Source organism: Saccopteryx leptura, chromosome 8 (assembly GCF_036850995.1).
Source record: "Saccopteryx leptura isolate mSacLep1 chromosome 8, mSacLep1_pri_phased_curated, whole genome shotgun sequence".
NCBI lineage: Eukaryota > Metazoa > Chordata > Mammalia > Chiroptera > Emballonuridae > Saccopteryx > Saccopteryx leptura.
The window spans coordinates 69,663,597-69,682,932 of record NC_089510.1 but is presented as its reverse complement, the minus strand read 5'-3'; the positions used below and the strand labels follow the sequence as shown (position 1 = coordinate 69,682,932).

The 19,336-nt window shown below is 41.3% G+C and overlaps 1 protein-coding gene across 8 annotated transcripts in view; it reads right to left on the bottom strand.

Moving 5' to 3' along the window:
- ABCC5 (ATP binding cassette subfamily C member 5) overlaps positions 1-17,328 on the bottom strand; it is a 92,385-nt gene extending 75,057 nt beyond the window's left edge. For 7 of the 8 annotated variants that reach the window (XR_010746840.1, XM_066347867.1, XM_066347871.1 and 4 more), the window contains exons 1-2: positions 17,233-17,328; positions 13,636-13,819 (exon numbers count right to left, since the gene is read on the bottom strand). Coding sequence is in view for 7 of the 8 variants with exons in the window: in XM_066347867.1 (XP_066203964.1) it covers positions 13,636-13,764 (129 nt within the window). In the remaining variant the exon portion in view is untranslated. Of the gene's footprint in view, positions 1-13,635; positions 13,820-15,141; positions 15,338-17,232 lie in introns of those variants that run through there. The other variant, XM_066347870.1, reaches the window with a different exon arrangement.
- Positions 17,329-19,336: the final 2,008 nt, after the last annotated feature.

The window sequence follows — 19,336 nt, the reverse complement described above, 5'->3', positions numbered from 1 at the left end:
TAACCATTCCACTTCTGTTTAGATTATCTACTGTTTTGCTTATTATTAATAGTTTAGTTTTGTCTTTCTGGATTACTTAGGATAAATTTCATCAGTGGGATTGCAGAACTAAAGAATGTAATGCCTAGCAATTCGACATCTGTCTAGTTCGTTCAATTAAATTTATTATAGATGGTATTCCAGTATAATTGCTAAAGAGAACTGCTATTAGCTTTAGTACTTTCATTTCTATTTTGTATACCTGAGGTTGCTCTTACCTCACCTACTCTGGGACACTACCAAGAAACAGAGGAAGCTAGCACAGTCTTCCTTGTGTATAGTCAGATCACATGATTATCATCTACTTGCAAAGGCAAACTGCTTACTCAGAGGTGACAGGAAATTTTGTACAAATTAATTTATAGCAAACTAACAAGGCATTTACTATGTGCCAGGCATTGTTTTGACTGTTTTACAGATACTAACTCACTTAATCCTCATAACAACCTTATGAGGCAAGTACTATTATTTCCCCCATCTTACAGCTGAGAAAACTGAGGCAGGAATTTGAATCCAGGCTCCACAGATGAGGCTCCTAATCACTATGGTATATGCCTTTAAGAGAAAAAATATATAAGCAAATAAATCATGACTATATACAATGACCTCACATGTACCCTGTTAGATAGCTCTCCGCTCTTCCCCAGGGTGAGTACCAGATTAAAATAAATTATGACTCTCTAACTCTGACTCTCCTAACTAACCTCATTATAAGCCAATGGTAGTTTCCAAAGTCAAAGTTACAAGTAAAGGATTAGAACACTGGGATGCAAACAAACTATTTTTATTTAATTGCACAAAAATACACTTCCTGACTATTTTTAAACCAAAGATGAGCAGATGCTAAAAAATAGGTACATTATAGACTGGTATTTAGACATGAAATACAAGCGAGTTTATACCACCCTATCAGCACCTGCACAGATGTTGCGTACTCGTAACTCTGGGGTTGGATGCCTAAGTCCTCATCCTCTCTAGCCGTCCTAAAAAAGCTTACCTGGCCAAACACGCCAGGAAAACAAAGTACGCCTGTGTAAAGGTAAAAATCAATTTGTCCTACCACAGTAACATTTTGTAAAGTGAGTTATCAGCATTCTAAGGTTGAATGGATTAAAAATGGAAATGAACCAAAAGAAAAAACTTAATATATTCAAGCTATAGGAAAGTATAAATAACACTAGAGGGTAGGGATTCTTGTATGTGCCCTGACCCGGATTGAGTCAGGAAATATATTTTGGGGACCAATATATTCCAGATTGGAGATGAACTAATCTCCAATTATTTTATGCTACTGAACACCACAGAAAACACAGGACAGCCGCTCGAAACGAAGAAGGAGCTATGGCCCCCAGTGTTAGCTGTGCTAAGTACGGTAGCCCTAGCGAGCGACAGAGCTAGGACAGTACTTGATGTACACTATCTAGGTGGATGTGAAGCCTGTTTTTTTATGAATGATGTTTTAAATCTTTTTTTTAGAAGTTATTTTAAAGCCTCTCCTGAGAAAGGATGAGAACCCCCATTTCTCTTTATTTCTCTTAAGGAGCACTACTACAGATTAAACCTCTTCACAGCCATATGACAGGGCCACGGGGAGAGGTGTCTGCAATGGTTGGTTCTCTCCAAAGGGGCAAACACTGCTTGATTCAGGAGTTGAGAAAATATTAAATAAGGAAATACTACTGCTTTCTGTCTTCCTGGAGACTATCTGGCTACAAGACACTGAGCATCTTTTTCCCTACCAAGGTGATGCAGATGGGACAGGATGGGGACACTGGGGAGGTAAAAAGGACAATGAAATTCAGGTTCTGCTATGGTTCAAACAAAGGTCAGGAAAACACAGCCACATACATGCCCATCTGGTGAAATGCGGAACATTCGATCCAGAAGCAAACAGAGATGCTTGCACAGGAGACTTTCCTTACTCTGTGTACACAAACTCGATACCCGGGCTGTGATAACCAGTGCACCCACCACACTGCAGGGACACCGCTTATCTGGCTTGGCCCATCTCATTTTCACACTGCCAGAGCAGAATGTCTGCTGACAGGGCAACCACGGGCTGTCCCCCTGCATGGAGGCCCCTGGGACAAGATAGCAGAGTCCAGAAATCATTCTCCAGGCTGAACAATCCCTTCCTGACAGCAGGACAACAGCAGGGTAGCCTGCCTAAGCCCAGGACTGAGGATTCATCCAAGTTCCTGTGAATGCAGAGATGGCAGGCGTTGCCTGGCAGCAGAGGCGCCTAGCATCTTCCAAGGGCATAAAGGCTACAATACTCCTCCTATCTGGCACGCCCCACAAAGCAGTCTCTGGGGCACTATCAGAATGGACAGGCCTCAGTTCCTACAGTATATTCTCCCTCCCCTCTCCTTAATTCACAAGATCTTAACACAAACACAGAATGGACAGCCTATTCTTTTCAACCTTTCTGGCCCAAGTAAAAGGTTTTCTGTACATGTCCCTGTCCCATAGCTGCCTTTATGACAAACATCTAGAGAGGCACATTTTTAAGGGAACTGCTGTACAATTTTAGATATAGGTTTCAAGAGACTCAAAATATTAAAAACTAAATTAAAAGAAAATTAAAATTTTCCTTTATAATTTTTTTTCCTTTTTTTTAGCAAGAGAGAGACAGAGAAAGAACCAGACAGGAAGGGAAAGAGATGAGAAGCATCAACTCGTAGTTGCAACACCTTAGTTGTTCATTGATTGCTTTCTCATATGTGCCTTGATCTGGAGACTCCAGCCAAACCAGTGAGCCCTTGCTCAAGCCACTGACCTTGGGCTCAAGCCAGCGACCTTGGGCTTCAAGCCAGAGGCCTCTGGACTCAAGCCAGCAACCACGGGGTCATGTTTATGATCCCATGCTCAAGCCAGCAACCCCGCACTCAAGCTGGATGACCTCCGCTCAGGCTGGTGACCTTAGGGTTTTGACCCTGGGTCCTCAGCATCCCAGGTTGGTGCTCTATCCACTGTACCACCATCTGGTCAGGCTAAAATTTTCTTTTAAGTGAAAAGAGATGATATCCTCCCAAGACCAGCTTTCTCATCTTCCCTGTCCCCAAGTTAAAGAAACCTACCAAGGACATTTCCTCTCTCAAAGTCTCAACACACCCTTACTCCAATAGGTTATTTACATGATCCTGATCATCTCAAGCTCCTCCCTTAAGAAATTCCAAATAGTGGCCACTTCAGTCAAGAGGGACAGCAAAATTCTACAATAAAACTTTGATGGGGAGGAAGCAGAATAGAACAGAGAGAACCTACTATTAGTAAGAGAACTAGTCACCTCAGCCCTACAGCTCAGCAGCCGTGAATTAACGCAGCATCTGTAACTACCTGTTCACATACCTGTCATATGCTGTGTCACCTCATGCAGAGGACCAGCTATTAATAAACCAGTGGATTAACTGCACATCAGCACATTGGAAAAACAGGTGTTTTCCTACAGTTCATAATCTAGCAATACTCTATAATCAGTAGGAATTTGTTGTTTGATAAATAAACTAACTTCCAAGGAACTTATTCAAAGTTCCTATTCCGTTAGGGTGTGAGATTAAACTGGTTATTAGAGTGATAAGGGTTCAAAGGATTACACTGAACATGAATCAAAGTGGGTAAAAGAACCTTAGAGGAAACACTTGGAGCTCCATTGGTTGAGGGGACCGGAGAAACTTTATCCCATGAGATCCAGGGCAGAGGTTCTCAGTGCTGGCTACACCACAGAATCACCACAGAGCTTTAAAACAACACTGATGCCTGAGCCCTACCCCAGAGACTGGTTTAATTGGTCTGGGATAGAGCTGCATCAGTATTTTTTTTTTTTTTTTTTTTTTTTTTTTTTTTAACAGAGGCAGAGATAGACAGGGACAGACAGACAGGAACGGGGAGAGATGAGAAGCATCAATCATCAGTTTCTCGTTGCGCGTTGCGACTTCTTAGTTGTTCATTGATTGCTTTCTCACATGTGCCTTGACCGCCGGCCTTCAGCAGACTGAGTAACCCCCTGCTGGAGCCAGCGACCTTGGGTCTAAGCTGGTGAGCTCTTTGCTCAAGCCAGATGAGCCCGCGCTCAAGCTGGCGACCTCGGGGTCTCGAACCTGGGTCCTTCCGCATCCCAGTCCAACGCTCTATCCACTGCGCCACCACCTGGTCAGGCTGCATCAGTATTTTTTTAAAGGTTCTTCAAATGACTTTAATATGCAGCCTGGGCTGAGATCCACTGATTTAGATATTAGAATGTTATGTCTTTTGCATCTGTCAAAACCCCTTAATATTATACAAAAAAATTTAAAAAGCCAAAATGAAATTTATAAATAAAACATCCTTCAGTTCCTAGTACCACGTGTTTGCCCACATTAAATGCTTAGTATAAGATGCAGTAGGTCCATTGTATGACCTCTGGACTGCAGAGCAAGCTGAAACTGCTGACAATGGGGAGAAGCAAACATAAAGGTGAAGATTTGGGCAGTTTGACTATTTTTTGACTGTGAGAATATATAACACTTAAGAAAACTAAGCAACTGCTCAACACCATAGCTGCTTTGGTAAATAGAAGTTTTCATCTGATATAACAGTTGATTCTTTAAACAGCTTAATCAAAAAATAACTTTAAGGAATTTAAACATTTAAAACATCTAATTATCTAAATAAGCTAACTCCCTAAAAAGAACGTGGAGAGGAAAGGGAGAGACAAGCTTAATTACACTAATCAGTGAACTTCAGTGTGGCAAATTAAATTCACATTACTCTGTAATTTTGATATTAACAGATTCAACCCACTGCAAAACCTTCTGCAGGCCTGGTTTCCTATTCCGGTATTGACCTTTTTATTTTTGATTAAGAGAGAGGGAATGAATGATGAGGCATTAAAGAAGGAATTCACAGGCTACCTAAAAGCAAAACCAAGATTTCATTGAAAAAGTTTTCATTAACTATTTGTAACTTCCAAATTATCTATCTTAACAAAATAAAGACTGAGGTATTTAAAACTGCTTAAAAAACAGAAAGTTAGTTCCAAGACTTCTCTTTTTAACAGAAAGCTCCCTTTACTCATGACTCCAGGCTATATTTATTTCCATTAAGCAGCATTTCCTGGGAAAACAGCAGCAGCCTTGCTGCAGACGGCTAAAAGAGCTCCTGATCAAGGCCAACCTCGGGAGACCCACGGCTCTGGCTCAGTCACCATGCAGCAAAGCCACCTGGGCTCTGCACCAATAGCAGCACTGTTGTCATCTCCACTAGAGAGCTCTGGACTGCTATTGGAGACCTATCTCTGGCACCAGGCCAGACACCCATATCAGACATGTCCTGAGCTCTATAAAGCTTTAGGGATATTTACAGGGGGGAAAAAAGGCAAACAAAAAAGCAGGTGTTCTTACTCATCCTGTCAGTGATTGTCCAGAAAATACGCTGAGTCATTCAGTACGGATCAAGAGAAAAATAATGCAGAGACTGCAAATATTAATCTCCTTCGCCCTGCCCTCCCCCTTCCTAACAGCAAGCAGACTCACAGGTACTCTGAAAACACAAGGGCACAGGCAAATTCGCATACCCTTAGTCCCTAAAGAAAAGCTTTCAGAGTCAAACTGTCTAAAAGCATAAGACACTAAACAAAACTACTTCACAATGACAATAGTTGTCTCTGGGTAGAGAGGATAAGGGTGATCTGGTTCTTCTATAATATTCTACAATTTTCCTTCATGATATCATAATTCTTACATAATAATATATATGAGAATCATATTTCCTGGTAATTAAAAGATTTAATTAAAGAAAGACCCATACCCTGATCTTTAAGGTATAACTTCAAAATATTTCACCTAATTATGAAAACTCCAACCAAGGTTAAAGGGTCAGCCCAATACAAAACAAAAGGAAACACTAAGTGAAGGTCACTGGACTTTGTGAATATTTGCTTTGTTAACTTTCCTAGAGGCAGAATATTCTAACTTGGTATAGAGAAAATCTTACCTATGGCACACTTTTGAGCAAAGCAAAAAAAAAAAAAAAAGAAAGAAAGAAAGAGCAGTCATAAGAGCACATGAACTTTAGTTGACTTCCACTTATTTTCCATTCTTCCTCCTTTTCTAGATTAGACATGCTAATGAAAAATAAGTCACCCTAAGCTCTGGTGTAGGAGCAGTAAGAAAGGTTTATAAAGCATTAAATAGCTTTGTTTTGCTTTAGTTTAAGTTTTACTTTAAGGCAACTAAGATCCAAACTCCTTGACCTATTATTCAAGAACACACACATCATCTGATACTCACCAATCTATCTCTTCTATGACTTCACACTTTATGCTTAAAAACAACAGTGTCCTCACTGGCCCTACTCACAACTCCTTCTTCTTCTGCCAGGCATACTCTTCCTTTCTCCAAATTCTATCTACTCCTTAAGTCTCCAATCGAACGTTACCTTTTCCAGAAGTCTTCCCTGATCTCAAAGACTGAAGCACTCTCTACTTCTTAATTTCTATAGCACCTAAATAACAGTAATCTATGTACATGCCTAAGAGTTCAAGCTTCTATTGGAGGGCAGGTAGTCCCTCCCATCAATTTATCTGTCTCAGACCACTTCATTCAACGCTGTGCATGCATCTTGGGGAGTGCTCAAATGTTCGCTGAATTTTTAAAAAAATGAATAAAGAAATAATAATAAATAAAGAAACCCAGGCTTCATGGATTTATGTGACCTACATATGCATCTATACGAGTGCAAGTATAAGACAAGGAGCTGTGCCTGCAGATCTGTCTCAGACACAGGAGCAATGTTACGCAGTGGTCTAGACATAAATCTTAATGCTTGTTGAAATAACGCCAGCCTAACGCCAACCAACGTTAGACTTAGGCGCAAAGAATGAACAGCAACAGAAGGCACCCCTATGAACACTTTAGGATTAAAGGTTGTCTGCTAAGCATGGAATTGTGTGTGGCCACAGCATTAACTTAATAGTCTTAAAGGTAGGAGGAAAATGCATTATTTTTATCTTCCTTATTTCTAAGCAGATGTGATACAAATATTTGAAGATGAGAAGGATTACAGCAATTTTCCCAAAGAGTATTTCAAAGGAAAGATTTGACCACAAGACTAAGAAATGACAAATTGTGCACTCTGCACGTGGCCTACAGATTGGAGAAAAAGAAAAATCACTGGTCTATTTAAAATCAAAATTTGTTCCTTGGCGCTCTGCTTCTGACTTCTGTTTGACAGAGTTTCAGGTCAACTGGACCTATCAAAGGCCAATTGTGGTGAGTAAAATTTGTTTTCCAATTAAGAGCCACAGATGTATTTTTATCTTTTGTTACTTGGAGTAGTTTTTTATTTCCGAGGGATAGTACGTGTACCTGGCAATTGGAACATCCAGTCCCAGATTTCCTAATATAGAAATGATGGTTATGATTATATGACATGAAATTGTAATCTCTACTTAATTACCAGTTTACATTTTAAAAAATATATGTTTGCCTGACCAGGCAGTGGCGCAGTGGATACAGCGTCGGACTGGGATGCGGAAGGACCCAGGTTCGAGACCCCGAGGTCGCCAGCTTGAGTGCAGGCTCATCTGCTTGAGTAAAAAACTCACCAGCTTGGACCCAAGGTCACTGGCTCGAGCAAGGGGTTACTCGATCTGCTGAAGGCCCGCAGTCAAGGCACATATGAGAAAGCAATCAGTGAACAAACAACTAAGGTGTCGCAATGAAAAACTGATGATTGATGCTTCTCATCTCTCTCCGTTCCTGTCTGTCTGTCCCTATCTATCCCTCTCTCTGACTCTCTCTGTCCCTGTAAAAAAAAAAAATACACACACACACACACACACACACACACACACACACACACATATGCTTATAAAGCCATTCTGCTTCCCAGCTACTTATATCACCCATTTTTAATACCATCTCTGAACCAGATATATTTTGTCATCTTGCTGGTTCTATCAGCAAACTGTTAACATATGAGGCAAATTCAAACTGTTAAATATGAGGCAAATTAAGAAATTTTGGGTTTTGACAGGTTAAATGCACTCATGTAGATGCATATGTAGGTCACATTCTAAGTGGTCTGTAAATTTTTGAAAACATTTGCTAGTAGTCCTAGCCAGGTAGCTCAGTTGATTAAGAGCATCCTGATATGACAAGGTTGTGGGTTCGATCCCTGGTCAACCAGGGCACATAGAAGAATCAAACAATGAATGCATGAATAAGTAGAACAACAAATCGGTGTTTCTCTCTCTCTCCTTCTCTCTCTCCCCTCCCTTCCTCTCTGTCAAAATTAAAAAAATTAAAAAAAAATAAAAAACATTTGATAGTTATGCATTCATTTGAATGTGTATAAAAATTGGCTGCATAAACTTATGATTTTATTGCTTAGGTCAAGGCTAAGCAAAAAGAATAAAATAACTGGATGTGAGGGCGATCTGGCTGCGACATCTGTCACCCCATTGATCGCCAGGGTTGATTCGGCTGATCTGCTGGCTAGGCGGGTGTCCCCTTCCTCCCTCACCGCTCCATGTGCGTCCCTCCCGAAGCTGCATGCTTGGTCAAAGAGGACGACCTTCCCCGCTAGAGGAGAGGACCGTTCTTTGGTCAAGGGTATACGAGTAGCTGCACTCCCCTGCTAGAACCTCCAAACAAGTCTCAAGAATAAAAGAACTAATGCAAAATAAAATAATTATTTTTTGTGACAAAGACAGAGAGCAAGACAGAGAGAGGAACAGAAAGGAAGGAAGAAAGAGATGAAAAGCATCAATACAGTACTTTGTTGCAGCTCCTTAGTTGTTCATTGATTGCTTTCTCATATGTGCCTTGACTAGGGGGCTACAGCAGACAGTGACCCCTTGCTCAAGCCAGCGACCCTGGGCTCAAAGCGACCTTTGGGCTCAAACCATCAACCCCACGCTCAAGCCAGTGAGCCACTGCTCAAACCAGATGAGCCCGCACTCATGAAGGTAACCTTGGGGTTTCGAACCAGGGTCCTCTGCATCCCAGTCCGATGCTCTATCCACTGCACCACTGCCTGGTCAGGCCAAAATAAAATTTTTAATTAGAAAGTTCAGAGGGTACAAGGATAAAAATAAACAACAGGACTCAAATTTAAAAGTTTAAGAAACATGAACATATAATAAAAGATAAAATTCATACAGACTCCTGAAATTTTATAAAAAAGATATTAGCCTTCCCCTTTCTTCAAGATAGGGCTCCATCACATGAAGGAGACTTGCTGTCTGATGCCTGACTTTATAACTTGGGGGACAAGAGGCAGCTCTCCGCTTACAAAGGAAAGGCTTAGTGCTGCCACTGTATATCCTAATGTCAGTTCTACTCTAACCAGCTAGAGTGGCACTGTCCTCCAAAATCCCACAAGATCACATACTAGTTTCTCAGGCTCCACCTCTTCCTGCTTGACAAGCCATCCTGGGCAAGCCTGCTCCCTCCCAGGGCTTCACCTGCATGGATGTACTGGTGACTCTAAATTTTTTTCCTGTTCTCCTCTTGCCTGTGCTCTGTCTACCTACTGATCATTTTACCTGGATGCACTTCAAATTCAATGTGCTTAAAAGCAAACTCATTGTTATCACCAATCCTAGGCACCCCAACATGTCCCTCCCCTTCCAGTGACACTCCACCTCATTATTATGCTTGGATACAGGCCTGTGGCCTCTCTCCCACGGGCAAGCTCAGGAGCCTCTAGAATGTTCTCTGTATTTTTTTTCTCTCTCTCTTATACAGGATTTCCTCCCCATAATTGCCTCAAAACTAATCTTACTAAGATAAAATCAAGTCTTAAAAGTCTTGTTTCAGTCTGACCAGGCAGTGGCACAGTGGATGGAGCATCGGACTGAGATGCGGAGGACCCAGGTTCGAAACCCAGAGGTTGCTAGCTTGAGCGTGGGCTCATCCGGCTTGAGCACAGGCTCACCAGCCTGAGCAAGGGGTCGCTGGCTTGAGTAAGAAGTCACTGTCTGCTGTAACCCCCAGGTCAAGGCATATATGAGAAAGCAATCAATGAACAACTAAGGTGCTGCAACCAAGAATTGATGCGTCTCATCTCTCTCTCTTCCTGTCTGTCTGTTCCTATCTGTCCCTCTCTCTGATTCTCTTTGTCTCTGTCAAAAAAAAAAATTCCATATCAGCTCAACCTCATTAGCCATTGGGTCACATGTATTAAGACTGTGATAAGCTATCAGACATACCTACCAGAATGGTTAAAATAAAGATTATGGGGAGGCGGGGGCAGGTAGAAGAGGGTAAACAGGAAATAAATGGTAAGGGGAGACTAGACTTTGGATGGTGAGTGTAAAAAGCAATGTGTATAGGATGTCTTGTAGAAGTGTACACTTGAAACTATATAATTTCGTTGAACAATGTAACCCAAAAAAACTCAATAGAAAAATATAAAGATAATGATAACACCAAATATTGGTGGAAACGCAAAGAAAACTGGATGCATCACACATTATTGGTGGGAATGTAAAATTATAAAGTTACCGTGGAAAACAGTACTGATATTTCTTATGAAACTAAACATGTACTTATCATATGACCCAGCAATTGCATTCTTGGACATTCCAGAGAAATGAAGCTTAGTCACACAAAATCATACACACAAATACTCAAAGCAGCTTTATTTGTAATAGCCACAAACTAGAAATAATTCTCATGTCCTTCAACATGTAAATGGTTAAACAAACTGTGATTTATCTATAACATGGAATACTATTCACAATTAAAAGGAAAGAAATGTTGAAACCCACAACAAACTAGATGGATAAGGGAATAATGCTGAATGAAAAAAAGCCAATCTCAAAAGATCGCATACTACATGATTCCATTTATATATAATACAATGACAGAGATGGAAAATAGAATGATGGTTGCAAGAGCCTAGGGGAAACCACAGGAGGTGGCTGTGGTTATAAAAGGGTAACATGAGAAGTCCTTGGGATAGAGGAATTTTGTATCTTGACTGTGGTGATGGTTCATCCAAATCTACACATGTGAGAAAACTGCATAGAATACACACACACATACACACACACACACACACACACACACACACACACACAAAGAGTGCACATAAAACTAGTGAAGTTTTTTTTTTTTTTTTAAGCAAGAGAGAGAGGGACAGACAGACAGGAAGGGAGAGAGATGAGAAGCATCAGTTCTTTGTTGCAGCACTTTAGTTGTTCATTGACTGCTTTCTCATATGTGCCTTGATGGAGGGGGGGGATCCAGCATAGAAAGTGACCCCTTGCTCAAGCCAGCAACCTTGGGCTCAAGCCAGAAACCTTGGGCTTCAAGCCAGTGACCTTTCAGCTTAAGCCAGCAACCAGGGGTCATGTCTATGATCTCACGCTCAAGACAGCGACCCCTCACTCAAGCTGGTGAGCCTGCGCCCAAGCTGGCGACCTCGGGGTTTTGAACCTGGGTCCTCAGCATCCCAGGCTGACATTCTATCCACTGAGTCACCGCCTGGTCAGGGCATAAACTGGTGAGTCTTAATCAGGTGGATGGACTACATTAATGCCAATCAATATCCTGTTCCGATATTGTACTATAGTTATACAAAAAATTACCATTGGAGGAAGCTGGATAAAGTGCATATGAAATATGGATTCTTTATATTGTTTTCTTTCTTTCTTTCTTTCTTTCTTTTTTTTTAAGAGAGAGGCAGGGAGAGAAAGACTGAGAGACATCAAGCTGTTCCTGTATGTGCCCTGACCAGGGATCAAACCTGCAACCTCTGTTCTTCAGGATGACACTCCAACCAACCAAGCTCTCCAGCCAGGACTCAATTTTTTTATTTAGTGACTGATTTTTAGAGAGAGGAAGCGAGAGAGGGGGAGGGGGAAGGGAAACATTCATTTGTTGCTCCACTCAGTCATACACTCGGTTGCTTCCCATGTGTGCCCTGACCAGGAATCAAACCCACAACCTTATCATTTCAGGATGACACTCTTGACCAACTGAGCTAACCGGCCAGGGCTCTATATTGTTGTTTTACAACTGCATGTGGATCTACAGTTATCTCAAAATAAAAAGTTAAAAGAAAAAGAAACCCTCCTGACTAATATCTAATAGTCCTCCAATGCCTATAGTAAAAGATTCCTTAGCAATTCACATGGAATTTCCCTTATACATCCTGCAATCTAGACAACTAGTCCTAAGAGCTAACATCTATTGAGTACAGGCTACCTGGCAGGTACCATTCTAACGCATTTTATATGTATTATCTCATTTAATCTCCAATGATCCCATGAGTTAGGTTCCACTGTCAATGCTGTTTCATTCATAAACCATTAAGGCACAGAGATGGAACCGTTTGATAGCATACCCACCTAACAATCCTTCAAAGCCTGGCTCCAATGTTACCTTTGTGACTTTCCCCATATTCAAATGCTATACTAACATTGTCAAACACTCAGAAGCTATTCAAAAAATGTTTAATTAACAAGATCCAGACAAAAGGACACACAGAAGTTACAAAACTGGACCCTTAAAAATTTGACACTTTACACTCAATCTGTTCTTCCAAAGTTAAGCTTGCATAGGAAAGTACTGTATTGTATATAGTGGGAACAGAAAACACCCATCAGTGAGAAAATGTTAATGTTAATAAGACAGCCAAAGACGGACAGCTAATATTAGGCTAGTGAAACTCTAAGGCAGGGTTCCGATGTATTTCCAATGGCTTCAGGCAACCCCTGTGTTTTGGTCGTTCGACCCCCGCCGGGGTCGGGACCCACAGGTTGAAAACCGCTGCTCTAAGGTCAGCTGCAAAGCCCACAGCTTTCTCAAGTTTTCAGATAAGAAATACATAAACACAAACCTGACTTCCAAAACCCAGTCACTCCCACTTCCCCTCATTAGCTACTTTTGCAAGTCAAGAAAGTATAATTTCTTTTCTTTCTTTTTTTAAATTTTTTTGTTGATTTTAGAGAAAGGAAGGAAGAGAGACAGAGAGACAAAAACATTGAGCTGTTTCTATATGTGCCCTGACCAGGGATCAAACCTACAACCTTTGTGTTTCAGGATGACACTCTAACCAACCTAGCTATCCAACCAGGGCTATAATTTCTTTTCTTAGAAAAAAGGTATTTCCTCCTGTTTAAAATGTATATTCATTAACTAGATTATTATATGAATTTACTTGAAAAGCTTACTGATTATCTTACAACAATATAGAATTGTTCCAAGTACTGTCTGAAATCTGAATGAGTCTCTCCAAAAGAAAAAACAGATAACAGAAGCAGAGGGGATAAAACAGAAAACAATGTTAAGCACATGAATGAAGTCAATGGTTCAGATTCCCCCTGCTCCATTCCTTCCCTGCTTCCCCTCTAGTAAGCTGTCTTCTCTTAAGCAAAGCCTTTTCAGAAGGCACGAAAGGTGAGCATAAGTGGCAGAGAGAAGGCAAAGGGAGAACTAGGGGGAAGGCTGAGAGCCAACCTCTCCTCTTGAAGTAACCATGAATTCCTAATAGTGACAAAGTCAATAAGGAAAAAAACTTTTCAGCTATGCATTACATTAACAAAGGTGTGGCTTAGTACAACAAGCAGACAAGAAAAGGGGACTCGGGAAAGGAAGTACTGACCGGCCGAGTTCTCTTGTATTTGGAGTCTTCGTGGTCTTTGTCCTGCCCGGAAGTGCTGGTTCTACCTCTCACATTTCTATAACCAGGACTGGGGATGATATATTCTTTTCCTATGTCGATATCCTTCATCTTCTCTGAATGGAGGTGCCAGGGCTCATCAGCTCCCGGTTTCACTTGAGAATTTCTGAAAGTAAAAATTCATCAAGAACAGGTATTTCCTCAGTCGTGCTTAATAATATGCAAAAGTGCTTTAAAATTGAAAAAAGGGCTAAAGCACTAAGATTTTCTACCCATCAATCTATAAAAAAATACTTAAAAATTTTTTCAAGTACTATTTCATATTTTTAAAGAAAAAAATTCAGTATAATAGAATCAAGAATTATCTTCCCCCACTGCTAAGAAAATAAAAAAGATTAGAAAAAAAAAATAAACACACTAATAAAGAAACACCCACCCTCTTCAATTAGGTTCAAACCCAATGTATAGAATGTTTAGGTAGGTCTTTAAAAAAAACAAAAAACTTTCTGGAAAGAATTTAAGTTTGTTCTAAGAATTACAAACACAATTTTTTTTTTTTTTAAATTTTTTTTTTATTTTTTATTTATTCATTTTAGAAAGGAGAGAGGGGGGAGAGAGAGAGAGAGAGAGAGAGAGAGAGAGAAGAGAGAGATAGGGGGGAGGAGCTGGAAGCATCAACTCCCATATGTGCCTTGACCAGGCAAGCCCAGGGTTTCGAACCGGCGACCTCAGCATTTCCAGGTCGACGCTTTATCCACTGCGCCACCACAGGTCAGGCACAAACACAATTTTAAAATGGATATCTCTCCTCCTACTAAAGTTTACTAAATGAAAACTTACAAAGCACTTATTCTACCACTGATCTATCCCATCTCAGCATTTTTATACTTAGGTAATGAGTTAGCTGATATTATTTTAAAGCACCATGGAGTTACATAGCTAACGTACAAAACAATATTATACCTTAACTTTAAAAACAAATTCCTCTTGGGATATAAAAGTGTTCTAACATTAGATAGTGGTGGTGGCTGCACAATTCTGTGACTATACTAAAAAAAAAACAACACTTTCAATAGCTGAATTTCCATGGTTTATAAATTACATCTTAACAAAGCTGTTATTAAAAAACAACAACCAAAACAAACTCCCCACCGTGTCCTACAACCCCTGCTTGCCTGGTTAACTCCAATCAATATCCTGTATCAACTTTGGTTACTTTTGAAAAAATACAACACACACACACACACACACACACACACCTCTGAAACATTCCCCCATTCTAAGATGATTCAAACCTTCCCAATTCAAGCTGAGAAAACCCCTCATAACCGCCTCACTAGAAATTAAAGAAGTGTAGCCATGTTGCCTTTTGAATTCCATAAATTCCTAGCTAGTAATCACTATAATTTAAAAGTACTACTCTGTAGAAAAAATTTTGACAGCTACAATTCATTTTAAGGTTATCAGAAAAATAAAAAGACGACTTACTAATCCTCTAAATAGAAAGGACTAAATCTCCAACATAGAGATGTGTTTCCAGCACAGAAAAAGCTTGATTTCTTGCCTTTCAGAGGTCCGATTGGAGGACCCTTGGTTGACACTGCTAAGTTACTTATCATTAAAAAAAAAAGTTACCTTGTCCAATGACAAACTGCACCACAAAGAACACCAGCTTATAACTAAGAGCACAGCAATCCCGTCACTGAGAGAGACCTCATTAAGCTTAAACTATAAACAGACCTGGCACCTGCCTGTGTCCCCAGTGTCTGGATGCAGCTGCTGATAAGAGTAACCTTTCTTGTTACAGGGGTCACTGAAGTCCAGCCTTCCCTTCCAAACCTTCCTGAGCCTACTAACTTCTGGAAACTGAAAAGATTAGTCCTACTTCGTAAAAAGCAGGAGAGGAGGGAGTCTGAAAGGGAGGGGGCCAAAGGAACTCATTTACAATATCAAATGCTAAGTCCAAGAGGAACATGACCACCTCAGTTGTCTAAGAATTCACGATAACCAATCTCTTTCAATCACTTTATTTCAAGTTATTTGGTGGATGAAGGATGTGGGGAGCAGTTTCCCATCGCCTCTGACACTTGCTTCTTTAATTTCCCAGAGAAATTAGAGGCACAGCCATGACAGTAGGCAGGGCTTGAATGGGCACAAAGTTACTAGCTCCTGACCTTAAACACAGGGAGGATCCCATCTTCTGTGTATCAGGGATCTAAGACAGGGTACTCAACGTGGAAGCCCACCCAGAGCTAGGAAGCCTGACAGGTTTTGGAAAGAAACAAGGCCCACATCTGAAGAAAGCAATTAAGGAGGACTCACGAGGCTAAACTATTTTTTAAATACTATTTGTATTTACCTCACTTCTCCTATTCTCCTTAAAGATATTTTAAAGTCTTTTTAAAATGCTAGCTTTAACTCGTTTTGGCTATTAAGAGACGGGGTAAAGGAAAGGGGTTTTTGTTCGTGGTTGAGCCAGAGCTGTGGGATGGCAATAGCAGAATAATCCCAGTGGGAGAATCCCAAAGGCACGCCAGACTAAAAATTAACAAGAGTTGAGGCCACTCGGTCAGCTGCTTTTTTTTTTTTTCCCATCAAGACTCTTCTTCCAGGGATACAAATGTACAATGAAGTATGAACCTGCATGACGGGTGGAGGTTGTAGAGGATTAAGAACTTTAAGCCAGATTGGTGTTTCCAAATTGTCTTGATAATTTAGGTTTCCAACACCTCAGGAATCTGGTTTCAGGCCCTGAAGCTACACAAGAGGACAGACTTGAGGCTAAAGGGAAGGTTCTTATTTACCACCCTCCTCCAATCCACTTGTTGTGTCTCCAACCTCCTGCACTTTGCACTTACGCTGGAGACCCTAGTATTACCTACCCATCTCCTCCTTCAAACCTGAAACTTTACCGACCATTCCTGTCTGTGCCTCCTGCCTCCGCACCTCTCTGAAGAAATCAAATGACCCTTGTGTAATAAATTCAAAGCATCGTGCACCTCTGTGTGGTGGAAGCAGAAAGGGCACTGATGAAAGTCAAGAGATCTGGATTCCATTCTGGGCTCTGCCCAGGGTTTGCTGTCCGTGCTTAAGTCACGAACATCCATTTACTCATTTGCAAAAAACCAGAGGAGGGTGCCTTGGGACACCCAGGCGCCCTCCCCACAACCTTGAGAATGGGGGCTTCTCCCAGGCCAGCCTCGCCCAGGATGCCCTGGACCCTAGGGCGTTCCCATGGCCAGTTAGGGCCTGGCGAGCAGATAGCGACCCACACCCACGGGCCGCGGGAGCAGCACCCCCTGGTGGCCGAAGCCGGAAATGTAGCCAGGACCCTTGACCGCTCATCCCACCCGACTTGCCTTCCCACGCCAGTACCTCACCACACACCCTCAGAGGTTGCGTTGCAAGGAGGGGGAGGCGGGAAACCAGAGGAAAGCCAGGTCCAGTTTATCAGATCTCTGGCTTCCCCAAAACTCCTTGTATTCTGACCACAGCCCGCCGCCCCCAGAGGAGACACACGGGGGTAGTCCAAGTGACAACCGAGGGAGAAGGCAAGGGTGCGGCGTAGCCGCTACCTACCTGTGCCCCAAGTCCAGCACCGCCGCACCGGCCACTCAACCACGCTCCCGAGCATCAGCTCTGGAGCAAAACAAGCCTTTATAGCGGCATCGGCCGCCAGACTGCGCAGGCGTGCTGCACAAAGACTCGCCAATACTGAAGGGAATTGTAGTCCCCCTTCCAGGAGCCTGAGGCTGGACGCGCGGCGAAGGACTCTCTTTCCCAGAAGCACCCGAGAAGCCCTGGGGGAGGTGCAGGCAGCTCCTTTCCACCGGGCTGTTAGCTCTGCACCGTCCTTCCCAGGTCTTCTGCGACCCTGTCTGCAATCATCTCTGAAGCCCTGTGCCCCCGGTGGATGGCCGCGAGGATTGACAGGAGCCTTGTGTTGTCCAGCAGCCCAGTGTTTGTAAGCAGGGAGATCCCGACGCTGTGCGGCCGCTTATGCACCAGAAATGCCGTGAAGGTCACGGTAGTTTCTACGTCCTTGTCACCAGCCGCTCCCAAACCTTATCTGTTGTGCACTTAACATTTTGCGACTGCTTCTTCAGGAATCCACCCTGCACTCAGATATCACCTTTCCTACTTTTATCCCCCTGCCCAACACGTAGTGTGTGCTGCCTGGTTTCTAGATAACAAAATGCCGTGATGACAGTTTTTAGAGCCTTAGAAACGGTATGACAATTTATTCCTTTCTTTTTATAAATGAAACTGAGGTTCCCAAAGAGACTTATCACTTTATCTCTTTTTAAGTTTCATCTGTACCTTCAACATGATCATAACATAACTACTCGAGTGCCTCCCTACCACTCTGTGAGTGGTGCTTTACATACAGTTTTAGTTTCCTTTCATCATTACAGTGCTATGTGTTCGTATTATGATTATCTCTTTAAGACAAAAAAAATAAAGAAAGGTAAAGTGACTTGTTCACCTTTATACAACTAGATCATATGTCATAAAGCTAAAGTAATTAATAGTGTTCTTGCACAACATATAGTTTGATAGACCGGCAGAATAGAATCAAGAGCCTAGAAACAGACTCATGCATATATATATATAAACTTGATCTATAACAGAAAAAAAAATCAGTAGAGAAAGGAAAAAGATTTCAAAAATATTTGAATATTGGTTATTCATATATATATATCTTTTTTAACTCGGGGATTACTTCATATACATCACACAGAAAAATCTATTTCAGGGAGGTCAAGAGCCTAATGGTGAAAGAAAACAAAATCATTTAGAAGAAAAGGTGAATTATTTTTGGGAACTTGAGATTAGAGAACTTTTTTTTTTTTTATTTAAGTTCACTTCTTTATTTTAAATATTCTATTTGTTCCCGTTTTGTTTTTTTACTTTATTTTTTTTGTTTGTTTTCTTTTTTTAATTTTTTTATTTTTTAATGGGGCGACATCAATAAGTCAGGATATATATATTCAAAGATAACATGTCCAGGTTATCTTGTTGTTCAATTATGTTGCATACCCATCACCCAAAGTCAGATTGTACACTGTCACCTTCTATCTAGTTTTCTTGTGCCCCTCCTCCTCCTCCTTTCCCTCTCCCTCTCCCCACTCCCCCCGTAACCACCACACTTTTATCAATGTCTCTTAGTCTCACTTTTATGTCCCACCTACGTATGGAATAATGCAGTTCTTGTTTTTTTCTGATTTACTTATTTCACTTCGTATAATGTTATCAAGATCCCACCATTTTGCTGTAAAGGATCCGACGTCATCATTTCTTATGGCTGAGTAGTATTCCATAGTGTATATGTGCCACATCTTCTTTATCCAGTCATCTATTGATGGGCTTTTTGGTTGTTTCCATGTCCTGGCCACTGTGAACAATGCTGCAATGAATATGGAGCTGCATGTGTCTTTACGTATCAATGTTTCTGAGTTTGGGGGGTATATACCCAGTAGAGGAATTGCTGGGTCATAAGGTAGTTCTATTTTCAGTTTTTTGAAGAACCACCATACTTTCTTCCATAATGATTGTACTACTTTACATTCCCACCAACAGTGTATGAGGGTTCCTTTTTCTCCACAGCCTCTCCAACATTTGCTATTACCTGTCTTGTTAATAATAGCTAATCTAACAGGTGTGAGGTGGTATCTCATTGTAA